General features: G+C 30.0%; 1 protein-coding gene across 2 annotated transcripts in view; it reads left to right on the top strand.

Moving 5' to 3' along the window:
* Window positions 1-12,810, top strand: part of LOC130444484 (extracellular serine/threonine protein CG31145) — a 204,018-nt gene extending 191,208 nt beyond the window's left edge. For both annotated transcript variants that reach the window (XM_056779631.1, XM_056779620.1), the window contains one exon: window positions 1,662-12,810. In XM_056779631.1, coding sequence (XP_056635609.1) covers window positions 1,662-1,845 — 184 coding nt within the window. In that variant the 3' untranslated portion in view covers window positions 1,846-12,810. The remainder of the gene's footprint in view (window positions 1-1,661) is intronic.
* The last annotated feature ends 5,039 nt before the right edge of the window (window positions 12,811-17,849 follow it).

The raw sequence follows: 17,849 nt of genomic DNA, 5'->3' as shown, positions 1-17,849 counted from the left end.
GAGTTCAAACCTTTTTTGATGATAGAGTATGTGAAAATTCTATAGACCAGGCAAATATGGTAAACCTATGACATCTCGTTTTAACAAGGTCGTGTGTAACGACACATTTTCTTTCTTAGTTACTTTCTAATCAATTTATCGTGCACTATTTCGGCTATTTCTAAAATTTCGATATATCAGTCATGCAGTTTTAGTTATAAACATTGTTTAGTCGCCTATAAATTTCCGATGCACTATTCCTTTCAGCTTCCAGGAAACGAATCATGCTTTGTCATTCACATTTTGGGAAAGAAACATTAACGGCAGTAACGTTTAAGTAGCGGTAACCCAACGCAGATTGATGACGTTTTGCAATGATGGAATGTGTGGTCACGTCGTGACTTATGCTCCATATCCGATATCAAACAATGATATCAAAAATAGAAGAAATTTGTTAAATATTAGAGAAAGAAAGAGAAATTCCATCTACCATGTCCCACATTTCATTTTCAAAACTTGTTATATGCTTTATGCACGTTCCCAATCATCTGCAGATTTTTCTTGTAAGGCATTGAAAAAATAAAATTTTTGTTATCTAGCTTGAGAGTCCTATCTTCATGAGCAGCTTCCCGCTCCGTTTAAATTAATTGCAGATTGGATTAAGTTTTCTGTTTTCTTATACACCACATAGTAATAATCCATCAGCCAAAAATCCCTAGATATATCAGTCATAAGCAGTGAACATAATGAAACCTACAGACCATCCTTCAATGTAAGCCTGACGGATAGTTTGGTTATTCCTATTCTTCTATATTTTGCTCATAGTATGCCTTTGATTTCCTGTAGGTAGAAAGTTTTTCCTTAATTAAAAAAAGAACTCCAATTGAGTGTTTAAAATTTGTTGCAATTCTCTATCTCGAGCGTGTGTTTTTGAGTGGTGTAAGCGCTTTAGTGAGGGCCGAGAGAGCACTAAACAGTGACCAAAATCAACCAAATTGTGCGTGCAGATAATGAAAAGGTTAGAAAAATTTTATACGAGGAATTACACATGACAAAAATCTGTGCGAAGTTGATGCCAAAAAATCTGACTCCTGACCAAAAGCTCTTGCGTCAACGGATCTGCTCAGATTTCCTTGAAAGGTTGGTTAGAAAAAGATTTGTTTTGAAAGGAACCCGATTTGATTCGATGGAAGCGATAAAGCAAATAAAGGCACATATTATTTTTCACTTACAACAATGTATCGGTAGTACATACTAACGATTATAAACCGAAATTTTGCTAAAGAAAATGTTATTATTAAGTTACAGACCTGACATTTTCTACAATTTTTCTAGATAGGTTTTCCTTTTATTTCATCTACAAAAAACTATGTGATGTGAATGTAAAGTAATATCAATATTTAAAGTGTGATGAATTTTTGCAGCAAATGATTCAACGAATAATAAGTAGGTACAAGATTCTAACGTTATAGTCCCAATAACTAGCGAATATTATATTTCACCGAATTATCTGTGATATACCATAAATGCACGTTTGACAAAACTAATTTGACATAAATAATTGAAAGATTATAGATGCAATCTTATTACTATACAAATTATTGGAAAATAATTTATTTTAAAATTATTATCTATTAGTTTCTCCATTCGGAAATCTTCTAATTAAATTTAATTTGTTCCAGATTCCACAACGGACCTATAAAATTGAGTGCGGCGATGCGGATAAGCATGAGCTCAGATCCTATCAGTCCAATACTGTGGGAGCCCCATTTGGAGGCACTTGACCGTCGAGTAGAATTGATCCTTAAAGGTATAAGAGACTGTTTACAAAAGGGTGAAAACCCAGTGTCTGAACATGAAACGTAGAATTTAATATTATTTCCAAGACTTTACAACTTATTTCAAAATTAAGTTTTATGATAAATGGTCACAGGTTCATAGAAACACGAAAATAATTACTATAAACAAGGTTTTATTTGCTTGACAAAACAATTTCCAGATTAAAATGGGTATGATTTATATTTATCGTTATTTTACTACGGGAAAATTAAAATTAATCGTACCCTATGATGTCCAATTAGATATCATTAGTTTCCAGCAGATCATTTTACTCATAATTTTTGTTTAAAAATATCAGTATATGAACGTTATTTTTGGTTAATTCAATACAATTTAAGTGGTAATCCATAACTAGGAATAAACTTTTAACATCGGAAATCAAATGATAAATACTCGTATACTATCAATAATTATCTGTACCCAAGATCAGGAAGTTTGTGCAGAAATAGAAGAGGAAATTGGTGTGAAAATGTATATTTTATTGTAGTCAAGATGTATTGAATAAATTCAATTTTAGCGTTATTATGTACTATGTGAAAAAAGCGTGCACACACACGGAATTCTAAGCATCCCCTCGAAAATTTTAAATAAGAAACTCCTCTGCTCAGCAATACAAAGTTTTTTTTTAAAATTTGGTGCAATCAAAACTGAGAAAATTAATTTTTAAGATGTAAAATTTAGATAATGTCTCTATCAGAAAACCTTACGTATAATGAAGATAATAATGTCGCATATTATTTAGAATTCATTTTTCAATATATTCAAAATAACCACCATTCACTTCTTGACAATAACCGACGCGATTTTTTGAATTGTCATACAACATTTTGGCCTCAGGGGTTATATAGTTAATTGCTTCCGTTATCCTAATTTCTAAATCAGGTAAATCAGGTAATAGAACAAGAGCTCAAAAGGAGGTTGTGAAATTTTTAATAATAAATACCCTGGTCATCACGTTTCACAGTATGTAGAAAATATTGAAAAACCAGATAGAAACGTTCAATTTACTGATGGAAAAAGTTAGATATACTTCTAGAGATTGAGGAGTATCCGCATAAGACAACTCGAGAACTTGTCACCGACAATGATGTGAGTAAATCATCTATTTTGAGAGTTTTGCATAAAGAAAAATACCACCCTTACAAAGTTCAGTTGGTCCAAGAGTTAAATGAAGTTGATTCTGATAGAAGGCAACAATTCTGTGAATTGATGATGGACAGAATAAACGCAGGTTTGTATTTTATAAAAAAATAGTTTTTCCTGATGAAGCGATGTATATATTGGAGCAGAGAAAAACCTCACTGGATGTGTGACGCATTCACATTCAATATTCTAAAAAAGTGAACATTTGGTCTGGTATTATAACAATAATTCTTGGCTCTTATTTTTGTGAACACACAGTTAATGGTGAGGTTTATCTAATTTTTTTTATTAACTACTTAATGCCTACACTACAAATACTTTTTCCTGATGTTAATCATCCAAATGAGATAGATCGATCTATTTACTACCAACAAGACGGAACTTCACCGCTTTTTGTCACGTCTAGCTAGAATAACGATAAAATTGAATTTATTCCATACAAATCAAAACAGTAGTCGCTAGTTCGATATTTGTTCTCCACATCTCACAGTAATCCTTGTATAATATTAACAAAAATTTCTATTCAAAATATAGTTAAATATTAATGGAAACAACTTCAGTGCGGGGAAACTTCAATTACAGCAAACTTGAGAATTACGTGTGAAGAGTTCATTTAAAAAAAAATCTCGCTTTAGATTAGCGCTCATCACAAAATACGTGACAGCATAAATTTTGGTTCTACGATCAAAAAACTCTGGTAAAGAATAAGATAGCCAAGACACCGTAAACCTTTATACCTTCTTTAAGTTTTATACACTATGCGTCGGTTTGGTTAGATAGTCATTTGAGGAAATAATCAAAGTTTAAAGAATAAAAAGCAGGAATTTGATGACATATTTTATTTCGTAAACGATAAACCAAGATAAAAATCGCACTTATGGATAGAATCATGAGTTTTCAATTGCTTGAATAAAATGTTTCAATTATGTACCTTGAGTTGCACTATAAAATTAAAGACAAAATACCCTTAGTAGTGCATAGTTTTTGCGATTTTGACGGGTAGAAATTCATAAGTTGTATGATGAAAATTAAAATACTTCACGAAATTGATGGTATGAACGAAATTGATGAAATAAACAAAATTGAAACTGTTCATAACTCATTAAGAGACATGGGAGGAAGTACCTCAAATGATGTAGGTGCTATGTACATGGCTCAAAAATAATAACAAATAGGACTTTGACGGAAGTACAGGTATAAGTACGAGCTATCGCAAGAAAATAATTTATTTCACGCTTAAAAAGCAACGATAGATATTGAATATGAGGGGAATAAAAAGGCTTACAGCTATTAAGACAAAACAAAAGGAAGTTGAGCAATACATAAATGAATGCTAATTTCTTCCATGATAATTCGATTGTTCTTTTACGATGAATGAGGCAGTTAGTTCAAGGCAAGCATTCAACTCAAAAATTATACGAACAATGACGATAGTAAGGGAAATAAATAACAATCATCTTGATACACATACTTATAAAGAGATAAATGGACTTCCAATGAATTTACCCCAAATAACGTTTTTTTATTTTCTTTGAATTATATCTTCCATTATTAACATAATCTATTTCCTTATATTTACATATTCCTTACAAATAACAATCAAATGAATGAATTATGCTTGTTTTCTTCGAACTTTGCATTTGATATATCTCTCTGTCAATCCAAATGACCTTAATATAAGTAATCAAACTGTAATTTCTCAATTACAACTTGTACTATAGCGCTCATTTTTTTGTTGCTGATTAACATTTGATTTGTCGTTTATTCCACTTTCATTTCACTTACAGAAATATTAAAGGCTGATAACTGTAATGATTATATACTCGTTAGAAAAAAGGTAATTTTAAATTGAACAAAGTTGTCTGCTCGAGCAGTAGAACGAATGCATCAATATATTCACTGAAAATGGCTTTTATGGTTTTTGTTTGAAAACACTATGCTAGTTATACATGTGATTAGCCATATTACGTTCTTTTTCTGTTTCTTTGTTGATCATGATTTTATTTAACATAGTAAACTTTTCCCGAAATTACCGATTTCACAATTATTCTCTACATGTTGCGATTCTGTACTTTTGCCCTCTAATTCTGCTCTATTCCTCTAATAACCTTCAAAATGACACCATTTTTTCGATGGTCTTCCCCTCCATTTTGTACTCCATTCCCCTTCTTCAATGAGCTTTTTGACAAATCTATTTCCCAGAAACCTTTCAGTAAACTCCAACCATCTTACTCTTTACGCTTTCATGTATCTTGTTATGGGTATTTATACAAATCCATCACTTCTTTTTATGACGTCAAAAAGTTTTCTAAGCACCTTCCCTTCTCATATAGCCAGTTTTGTTTCTTTAGCATTTGTTAAAACCCATGTCTCCTCCTTATTCCCCCTCATTTTTATTTGACAGTGATGCTCCCAGGAATTTAAATTAATATTTTTTATCCTTTCCCGCTTTAATCTCAATGTATTCATTTCTACGAATCACATTTTGTCTTAACACTATATACTTTGTTTCCTCTTGGTTAATCCATAACTTTTTGCAGCCTCTTCTAGTCTATAGAATGCAATTATTTACTATTTATGGTGTAAATTTTTTCCAACGCCAGATTAAAAGCCACTGTCGAAATTAAATCTCCTTGTTTTAATCACTTTTCAATCCTTAGTTAGTCTGATACAATTCCATAACCCGCTACTCTACTGTGTGAGTTATCAGATGTCATTTTGACTAGCTTCACAATTTTGATGGGATTGGTACAATAGAACCATAAATTCCCAATTGCTTAATTTTCCAACTGAAATACTGAAGATCCTTTGTCAAAATGAGTATAGGTATATAAAAACGGGACGACAACTGCATGTTTAAAGATAAAAAAATCATCAATCAAAGTATCTACTTTCTTAAACAATTCGTCAAATTTTTCTTCATTTTTTTGCCTGCATCTAAATTATCAAAATTTGTTTGTGAGTTTACTTTGCTGTTAGAATCAAATCTCTTTCCATTATTTTTCATTTTTATATAGAAAATAGCCACTAAATCTGGAGAATAGAGTGAAAGGGTCACCAACTGATAACATATTTCATAGACATGTACTGTAAAAACTGCACATGTGTATACCTTTGCATTATCCTGGAACCTTACATTTTAACTTAGATAATCCGAATTAATACATTTGATTCCTTATTAATAGTATTTCAACATTATCACTTATCAGTGTGAGTATCTTCTTCATCGTACGTGTGTTTGCATCAATAGTTTCCTAGCTGCAGCTGGGATGATGAAGACCAGCTTTAATACCATCTTGTAGGTGGTTCTCACTCTGATCGTATATTGCGAGTTTACATCTTCTCAGTTCTCTGGATACTGTAAAAGATCTGATTTTCTTCAGGGATATTTGCATGTTAAGAGCTTTCGCTATTTGTTAAACCTATACAGTAGCCCTAGTAAGTTATCTTCGTCTTCTGAGATTATCACTGCATCATCAGCATAACATACTATTTTTATTTCTTTGTTTCCCATCTGGTATCCTTTTCCAGCTTACTTTACCTCATTTATAATCTCATCCATTACGATGTTGAACGAGATCGCACTAAGGCCGTCTCCTTGTCCGATACCGTCCGTTACAGGTATTCTACTGCTCAGTTTATTATTACAAACGTGTAATTAAGGTGTTCCGATTCACAACTTCTTCATAACTACACAACTTACCGATACAAACATTTATTGCCAATCTGGCGCTTTGTCTGTATAACATTTTCACTTTTATGATAATTTATACGCTTCCTATTATACCCGATACATTAAAATCTTCTTCTCATGAAGATACCTGTTTTACCCATTAGCTGAAGTTTGACGTCAGCTTTATTCTGCCAACAAACTCCACTGTAATTTGAGACAACTAGGATTTTTTGTTAATTTTATCTTCAATAACAAATATGTCTAAATATGTCAGGGCCACTATATCTCATTAGTGAAGTATTAATGAAAAATTTTACATTTTTTGGTTGCAGTAATAAACTTTTTACTGCTTATAATAATACATTCAAACTTTTTTATTGAATTAACATATCAATATTGATAAATTTCATCGAAGGGAATATATAAATTATTATTTTTAGCAATATCTTTAGCGTCATTATTTGGAGAATTGGTATATTTACAGTTTTCTATCCAATTTTATTATACTTTTTGTAGTTGTGTATACTTAACTTGCTAACTATTAAGCACTTACGCGAAAGAGTTGTAAATTGATTCAATTAGACCATAAAAGCTTATTATTGATAGACCATCATTATTCTCAAGTAAGTTTCTGCAGGGTACTCCACAAAAAAATTATCGTTATATTTATAATATGGACTTCAAGTACTTGGAAGATTAGTCTTTGAGATAAAATCTTGATAATTTTACTCTGCTTACGTGTTTCAACCAGGTGGTTACCGTTATACGAACGATTCTGTTTTGCGTTTCAACCGACTTATGTATCGTTTGTGAACCATTTCCGGGACGGTCTTTTCGATACTTGGTTGATAGCAAATACTCTTACAAGAACCGTGCATTGCCGGAGATTGCGCAGAAAATATCTATAAACGCTTCCAATAACCGATCCAAGAACGATCCCGACTAGCAGGTTGGAACAAATCTTATGTTAACGAACTTTTGTTCCATTCAACATAAAGCAACTGACATGTTTCTGAAATAAATGTTGTATACAAGTACTGAAAAGAACTTCTAATGTATTTTTCTTGATATAAATGTCAAGGATTGCAAATAGTAAGTTACTATCGAACTGCATATTAGAGGATTTTGTAATATTGTAAAATATGTACAAAGAGTGTGAATTAAGTTCCTATGTTACCATTTTTATATATAAACAAATATACTGTAAGAGATTTAATCAATCGTTTCTGTTATTGGCACTTTCCACGAAAATTTCCGTGGCTTTTAGAGATACGAAAATCTCCACTTTCCACAGAAAAATCCGTGGCCATCATTTTAACCTTAGAGATCCGGAAATTTTTATAGAAACGGATCAGAATGAAGCTTTTTTCCGTGTCTCTAAATCTTACCATATGATCCAAAATCACCACCCTCCACGGAAAAAACTGTGGTCTAATTTTAATCTTAGAAACACGGAAATTTTAAATGAATGACAGAAATATATTGGGATTAGAAATCACATATGTCAGATTTCATCTGTGGGTGGTATTTATCCGTGGACAATATTCATCCGTGAGTTAAAGCTTATTATTGTAACATTCACTGCTGAAATTAGAGACACGGATAAAGCTTCATTTGGCTCATTTCTTTAAAAATGTCCGTCTCTCTATGGTTGAAATTAGAGCCACGGATTTTTCCGTGAAGGGTGCCAATAGACACTTCGTTAATCAATATCAAATTATAAAAGGTGTTCCATACATGTCGTAATTTGGAAAATAGAAAGTTTTTGTTTTCACGGATTCTCGGCCGTTTCTCCATGTTTTCCTATGGGAACTTGTGACCTCTTTGAAATCCCTGATATTTATTGTCTCCAATATATTACCTTTTTTCGGATAGAAATCTTTTTCATCCATTTTCAATAAATTGTTGTTAAACACTTCGTTCTTTTTTGACCTTTCATGAATTTAATATCTACTACTTAATGATTTGTTGAGAAGACTTTAATATCTTCTTTAATCCACTTCTTTACCAAGCTCGGTTAGAAGACAACTCAGAAAACCTATTTAACTGAAAAACAGCTTCAGTTTCAAGGCAACTTAGAAACAACAGGTCTGAACAAATTAAAGTGGCACTTTAATTTTATTTTTTCAAATTTATTCCATGAATTACATGTGTGGTACACCTTGTTTCATAATTTGTTATAAAATTATAAATGTTACAGCTAATTATATTTAAAAAGGGAACTTCTTCATAAACAAAATTTGTGTTCCCTATTTGGAATTCACTATCAGCTTTATATAAGTGTACACCTTGTACATGTAGAACCATGAAATGATTTATAGTGTATGATAGTGATTGCATGAAAATTTAAGTATAGTAGAATCATTTTCGTTAACTTCAATGAGACCATTTTATGTTATCAAAAAGTAATGCAATATAACAATTTTAGGAAAATACTGTAGATCAGAAGTCCCAAACTTTTTTATCGTAAACTACTTTCAAAATACTTAGTTACAAATTACTAGTTTTAGTTGCAACATTACTCCATAACTCGTTAAAAAATTAAATCTAACTATGGAAATTCAAGTACAGTCCTGTTGTAAAGCTTCCCGTGCACCTGATCCACCATGGAAATCACTGATGTAGACAATACTCACCTATATTTTAATTTTATGATTTTAGTATTGACTGATAATGGACCTGTGTAGTTATTCTGGTTCTATTTGATTCAAACTATAAATGACTCTTCCAGTTAGGATGACTTAGATACTCGAAAACAGGTTTAATTAGGATGAAAGAGAACTGCAAATGTATATCTACTATTTTTCAAAAGCATTGTTTATATAAAATATATTATGTCAGAAATTAACAACTACATGATCCCTAATTTTTCTATTATAAAAAATACATCTTGTACTATTTATCCATGAATAAAAAATATGCTTACAGAAAAATAGAAGTTAAAGACTTCATTTATCAATTGACATATTTATAGTTTTTGGTTAAACGAATTTGTTGTCTCTGAAACTGTTCAGCTCAATCCAATTCTGACTGTATTCGAAAGAATCCTTTGAAAACAAAACTATTAACCTTCGGTTCACGTTTCTGAAATCACAGAGAATATAAAAAAAAAATAAAAATGTTTAAAATGTCTGCTCTTCGATTTTTTCTTCCAATTCAGGGGACGCAGATCTCCGTTGTGCGATAAGGAGATTCCAGAAATAATATTTTAAGGAAAAATGAAATCTAATGATTACAAAAAAGTATACCTAAGTTATAATTTATTCAATATAATGTAATGATAATTGAATGCAATTGAAAAAAAAAATAAAATACCGAATAACGCAAATACAACTCCACTATGATTCTAATTTCGAACCAAAAGCAGCTGTTAAGAATTTAAAAGTAAAAGATGGTGATATGAGTTTTGATGTCCAATGAGACCGACAATGATTAATTATTCAATTGTAACTAGGCAACTCAAAATGCTATACACCGTAAAGTGTCTTGCAGAACTATTAGTAAAAGTTTCTGAGTTAAAATCAATGTAAATGACAATGTTTACTATTCCCTGGAAAAAAAATATAAAGGGTGGTAGGGTCCTGATATGTCACATATATGTAATACTCCTATATTATGGACAATTTCTATAAGTTGTTCCGATTAAGGAAGACAGAATAGCAACGATTTCGATATCCTCCGAAGTTCCAGCTCGGTTCTGCACATTCTCAAGCATGCGTAGTATAGATAAAGTGTGTTGAACGAGAAAAAATGAATATTATCGACACCGGGACGTTTTTTCCATACCAACTGTCCATATAGTTGTATTACATATATGGTTATTCGTATATATTCGTCTCTATCAAAATATTCATATGTCACTGTTTTTATTTTCAATTTTTTGGCAAATATTTTAGTTCCATTCAAACGTTTTGTATATTTATTATATATAAGTCGCCCTATAATCCGAAGTAAATCCATCTATTTAAAACTGATATTTGCTACTAGAGAAAACATGAACGAGATTTATTTAAGTGCCGGTTTTTGGGTTTTCTAAAATTGATTATGTGAAATGTGATAAGCAGTAGCGTAGAAACCCTTGTAATAACTAAAGAATCCAGGAAGATTTTTTAATGTTAGGTTAGGTGTTTAACAAGGAGAAGAATCCATAATGCCAATTTAAGATCCAGTCGAGACATTTACACTTGCACACGTGCAACAAGCTTGAGTATTAGGCATTACCAACAATGGTATTATAAAAAATAGAAAACCACGATCTTACAGATAAGTCTCGTTATAGATTGTTTTTAGATAATTGACTAAAACGAATATGGATAAACCCATCAACGCCTTGGCATCAAATGTCAATTCAAGACATTCAACCCATTCGTAAAGTAACAATTATATACAGTATATGTACAATAAATAGAAAACCAAGGTTTTCCATATTTGGAACCAGTTACAAGAAGCAGTGGATGACCATACGTCACCAGAAGCCATTCAAGAGCTAAGAAATCTTCTCCGCAACTTTGGGCAAACAAAATTTAGTGGACAAATTAGTTGAAAGTATGTTAATGTTGCTGTGATAAGGGCAAAGGTGGGTCACACACAATAGCTGTTGTTTAAATATTATTTTTTATTGAATTCCTTGGTATTGTTTTTTTCATTATTCTATATTAACACTTTGTTCAATTTTTATAATATAATGATATAAGAAAAAAAATTCAATCAATATCTTTAGGAATTTAGCATTCAAATTCTGTAGAGTTATGTATTTCTAGAATTTCAGTTGATTCAATCAGTATTTTTAAATATAAAAAAAAATATTATTTCTTCCACTTCGACTTATTTTCATTATCTACAAATACAGTGGCTGCGGTTAGTAGTGCAAAATACTTCTCGAAAACAATATATTGAAACATTGAAAAATGATGACTTATGATGCTTAAACAATAATGGTATAATATTACGTTATTTATGAAACAATCGGATTCATTGCATCTTAAGCCAAAACATAAAACTGATAATTTTATTCAAAATAAATGAAATATTTCTTTCAAGTCTTATTATGAAAATTAGTAACGATCAATATCAATCAAGCATATTCCACACATTTAGAAATGTAGGTACTCACTAAATTTAGAATAAGTACACAAGTAGTTTTATTGAATGGATGGTGAATGGAATACACAGTTTCTAATAAATTAGTAAAACTATTAATAACAATCTACTAACAAAAATAATGTACCTTGGTCATAATTTTAATTCAAATATAGACTCATAAATATCGTATTTTTACGTTAAACTAAAACTTTTGCCTTGACTATTTGCAGGAATGTCTGTAACTCTCTTTAGATATTTGGTTTGCTGTATTTTTATTGAATGACCTAATTAGAGGAGTACAGAATAAAGCGAGATGTCATTTTTCATTTAGAACTCTGGATCTCAAACAATGAAATCCTTGACATTGTCTATTATATTGGAGCGCTAAGCGGAGTATCAAATTTATGTCAAATTACAAAAACTTACAGTATACTGTATAAATGTATACTCAGCTATATTAAAATTAATGTAATGTTCTCCTTATTTATTTATACGATTTCTATTCATGGGGTGAATAAATAAACACTGTCTCTTACGTTCTCAATTTATTTAATACTATACACACACTTATCTAAGTTATAATAATTCACTTATCACTAACACTTAACAAACTTAAATAACTTCTTTGAATTCTTCGATTACTTTCACCCCGACTATTTATTATAATCTAACTAAACTGTGTTACATAAACTCCATATATATTCTAAATAAATTTTTAAAACTACCAGAAAATAAAGAAACAAAAAAAAATAAATAAATAACCCTCCTAGAAATTATTCAAAAGAAACAAGGTGAATGAACCGACTGCTAAAAACTCAATATAAAACAAACATCAAACGGATTCCGGGTATTTCCAACGTACATCAAAGGGGCCGCGCTGCCGCTGTATTTTAGAACTCCATTACATCTAGGCAGAACCGGATCTAGGGCGGAGAAGCATTCATAACATTAAGTTTAAAAGATAATATACAGTTAATTGTTGTTTTTAAACATATTCTCAAAATATTATTTAACTACCGTCATTAGTCTTTGCTCTCCATCAGCTTCTTTGCTAACTCTAACGTTTCATGACTTATATCTAAACCTAAAAGTCTCATTACGTATTTATGTACGTGCTCAAATTAATGGTACTAAAAATCAATTCAATAAATCTTTCACAATTGATGTGTGTTTTTCTTCGCTAATATTTTTTATTTCGCATCAAATCTGCTCTCACAAGTTGAGCTTCCTAAATGGTTCCTCTTCCCTTAGGAATTCATTTTGTGTTGCAGTAAACGTGTGGATTCTGTTACTGTACAAAAATCCACCTACTGCATTGTGTTTAGTGCTCTAAATCGTTTGCCTAATTATACGTTCGATTTTTTACTTTTGTTAACATTACCTTTATTATATATTATAATTATACTTGCAGACATTACTTTGTAATCATTTTATATAAATATTTTCTCTTTTCATAACTTAAATAAAATGAACCGTAATTATTAAACATGAAATTTGTTGCTGATAGGTTATATTGATATGATAAACTGGTTGCTGATTTTATTACTCACATCTGGTGATTATGTTTAAATATACTCGTTCAAAATAAAACAAACTTCATTTACAGTTTAATTTCTAGAGACAAAAAGATGTTTCATGGTTTCGAAAGCATATTTAAGTGTAAAAAATTGGTTTATTATCTTTCTAAATAGACTTATGATTATAAATATAAAATGTATCAAAATAATTGTATTGAAGTTATTTTAAGCACTGGCAGTGCCGGATTTAGCGTATTTGCGGCTGAACTGAAATGTACGTTATTTCAATCAGTAGTTGATATATCTTAAATAATGAAAGTATAAAGTACATTTCGTATTAATACATAACGATTATCTCAATATCACTTTTCATAAAACGCTGCGACCCCCTTCTGCTTGCGGCCCGGTCGCGGCATAGTGGTAAATTCGGCACTTACTTAAGGTATCATTCTATAATATAATTACTCAATAGTTACCTAAAAATTTTCATAGACCAAGAGCCAGGTAATCATTTCAAAAGTCACGAAACTTTCCAGGATAAATCTCTATCCTTACTGAAAATGAAAAGACACTGCTTGTAGTCCTCTGCGTCCAAGCAAAAATTTTAAGGAGGGTAAGAATTAAGACTTATTTTATTGGAGTATCATGCCTGAAATTCTAGGAAATTACTTGTGACATTAATTTGACTACATGCAATTTTTGCCAGAACGTTTACATTTCTCCAAATTATTAACAGAACGTCATAAATATTTAAACAAAATCATCTTTGTCATTTCATTCATTTTGAAATTTTGACAAAAAATTTACAAAATATAAACAATTAATAATTTACAATGCCAGAACGAAATTTCATCACCAACAATCAACCACAGCGAAAAATGTCTCTGAGCGAATGCAAGTAAGATAGAAATATGAAAACTTGTGGGTTAGAAAGATTGAGAGTAAAATAAAAGTTGGTCAGAAGAAATACAGAAGGTGGATAGGAGAGTATATAAAATTCAAGATTAATTTTATTGTATTAATTGAAAAATACAAAAGTGCTGTATCATATTGGTCGCCGTCATCAATGCTCAAAGCTTAATGAATACAGAATAATTAGAATCTTCAATTAACTCAATTCGAAACTCTAATATCTCATTATATCATTTTTTTAATGATTTTTGAAAGATCGATTAGGAATTGACGTTTCGACTAATTTTGGGTCTTTGCCAAAATATCATATTTTGATAAAAACTTAAAATTAGTCGAAACGTCAATTTTTTATCAATATTTTAGAAACTATTAAAAAAACTAATTTTAAAACAGAATAGACCTAAAATCAAGAACATTTAGAAGCATAATTAAAATTTTATGACTTCATACATACGTAAATAATATGTAAGCAATTTATAGAAAAAAATCATTTACCATCAGTATTGACATAATCTGCTTCTATATCAATGTTGTCGTTAGCGGTAGTATCACTTACTGTAGGTGGTAGCTGATCTTCATCCAGATGTGCATTTCTCCAAATGCAGACGATATATTTCATTTTTAATACGTGTTGATACACTTCAGCTAGACATGGAAGCGAATGACATGCATCAAATTTAATAACTTTATTTTCAAATCTCTCTGAAGTAATGTTTCCACAATATTAAAAGCAAGGTTCCATATTTCTATCTTACTTACACTAGACCGGAGACCTTTTTCACTCTGGTAGATTGTTGGTGATGGAATTTCGTTCTGGCATTGTAAATGAGGGCTGCCAGAAGTGCCTATTCATTTTCAATATTTATTGTGGAAAGTTTCATGACTTTTGAAATAATTGATCCCAAAAATTGATCACTGGCTCTTTCTCTATCGGATAGATAAAATATTAATCTCAGCCTTGTATATTTTTAATTAAAATTAATCTATTTTGAACTCAGACACTGGTACCAACTTCAAACTAAATCGCTATGTCTTTGTATATTATTTATTACTAGAAGAAGAGTTGAATCGTTTTCAATTGTATAAACATATATTATAAATATATATTTTTTTGTATTGTAACTATTTTCACGTGATACTTATAATGTGTGATATATTTAAGTTACGTAAATGTTTGTAAACAAATTATATAATAAGATACAACTGATAATCTATGTATGATATAATCAAGCTAACAACAAAAATGAGAAACATTTATATATTATTAAATAATATAATTTCAGGAATCAATTAAGTAGATATGCATGTATATATTATATAATTTATAATATATATTTGAATGAGAATAGTGTTAAAATATTAATACTACCTATATGTGGAAACTAGGCCTTATTGAAGCTAACATCATTAATTAAAAAACAAAAAGACCATGGCACTTGTTTTTAACTAGGTATATTTTAGTCATTACAAAAAATCCTTTGAGATATATATGTGTGTAAAGATGATATACAATTATTGTATATCTTTGATCAATGTTTAGAAGTAACTGAAGTGTATTAACAACATGTAGCAAGTTGTTTGTAATGAAATTAATCCATTAATATTCTACAAATAAGAATCTGAATCCCTCGAAAATCATATGATTTATTTATTTAAGCATTTAACATCATTCAAAAATACATGCGAATAGAAGTTAAATTCAAAAAGAGCAATTCAGCATTGGTTGATTCCCGAAATTTATATTACCCAATCTCAATTATAAAAAAATGCACTTTTATATATTTATAAGTAATAATTTGACTAATGTGAATATCCTGTCTTTATTTGATTAGTCAGATTTTTACTATTTATGCAGATAATATAATATGTAACCAAAGAATGGTGGGAACTTGAGAACTGATATAATTGATATATCCCAAAGAATTTGCACAATGTGAGAAAATTAAGATTATTTAGCAATTAACAAGTTTTATGGATTATTTTGAAATCATTTATATGAAATTATATAATATGATAATTATATTTTTTCAATATGAGTACAACTTTTATTCAACACTGACATTCTTTGTTAAATTGGGTAATCTTCTATAAAAAACCATGAGATTCACATTTTCAAATATATTAAGGGAAACTGACCACTCAACAATCCAATCTAGAAATATATTTTAAATTTTTTCACGTGAGGGATTAACGAACTGTTTGTACAAAAAATGGACAAAATCTAGCATTAATACTTATCAAAGAGACAAATGCAAAGACTAAAGATCTGAAAATGAAAGCTCAACAAACATTGTACTTATATAAAATTTGAATCAGTGTTAGTGGTAAGCAAAGAGCCTGGTAGGTCAGTAATTATATTTTGAAAGTTTGTTATGGAATGGAAAGTATATTATATTACATTTAAAAGGAGGCAATGCTATATATTTTGTCAATTTTAATTTTTAAGTTGTACAGACATATTTTTAATCAAGATATTAAGTACAATACAATAAATACAATACAGTATTTTTTGTATATTATATGTATAAGGAACTATCTACTGTAATTTAATAAAAGGATGAGAAATATTTTGTAAAAATCGATAAAAATGTGGGCGTTTACTTCCCTCCATGTCATTTGTGTTCAAAAATATTACTTAACGTATAATGGAGCCTGTCTGAGACAAAAATAGAAAAAAAAAATAATGTTTACGATAATACTTTGATACTAAATGGATGGTTCATCCTGTATTGGCTTTGCAACGGTCATGAAGAATATTACTCTGTGTCATTTATGGATATAGTATGAGTGTTTGTACTTACTAAAGTACAGATAGCTCACCTATTATCTATAGTCAGCATACCTGCTTTAACAGTTGTTGTGTCCAAAAATATTACTCAATGTATATTACTTCGGAGTTTCTTTTTTCTCACATGGTGTCTGATTACATAAGCATATTGTATATAAAACCACTTGGACAGTTTATTTATTGATTAGAATGATGTTTTAATCATAAAGATTATTAAATTGGTAAATTGTCGCTCAATATTGTAAAAATAAAAATTATTTTATTTATTGTTGTCATTTATTTTTCTCTACCTGGATCCTATATCATTATATTATTGATGACTCTAAATAAAGTCGAGATAATAATTGCAACACAACACAACATGCCTTATGCAAATATTGCTTGTTTCCGAGATACGGGGTGTTGTCATGAAAGGGGTTATGAAAGCGGATCATGAAATGTATTGAAGTAAATGGTGGGCATTTTGAGCATTTGCTTTGAAGTTTTTTATTTTTGCTTACAAATTTGTTATTGTTACATATTTAAGGAATAATAAAATTCTTAATGAACCACCCTGTATAGTATTTTTCATACCAATATTTATACAAAAACTTTAAGTAAACATTTCATTTTATTACTGTTTTAGAAATATTCATTTATCCGGCAAAAATGTGTACTTGGCATATCTGCACTATAATTTACTCCATGCATCGCTGATCTTGTTTCTCCATCAGGTGACTTTCATTCTTCTTAAATCAACAATCACTTAGTCCAACCACGAGATACTTGGTATTGATCTTCTCCCGATAGCATATATTTTGGGTTTTCGACGGTCCCTCTAAAATTTTTCTCTGAAAGTGTCCAAACTACAAAAGTATTCGTGATTTTATATCTCCAATGACACTGGATATGCCAGCTTCTTCATCAGATCTAATTT

This window comes from Diorhabda sublineata, chromosome 1 (assembly GCF_026230105.1).
Source record: "Diorhabda sublineata isolate icDioSubl1.1 chromosome 1, icDioSubl1.1, whole genome shotgun sequence".
Lineage (NCBI taxonomy): Eukaryota > Metazoa > Arthropoda > Insecta > Coleoptera > Chrysomelidae > Diorhabda > Diorhabda sublineata.
This window is presented reverse-complemented; position numbering and strand designations above follow the sequence as displayed.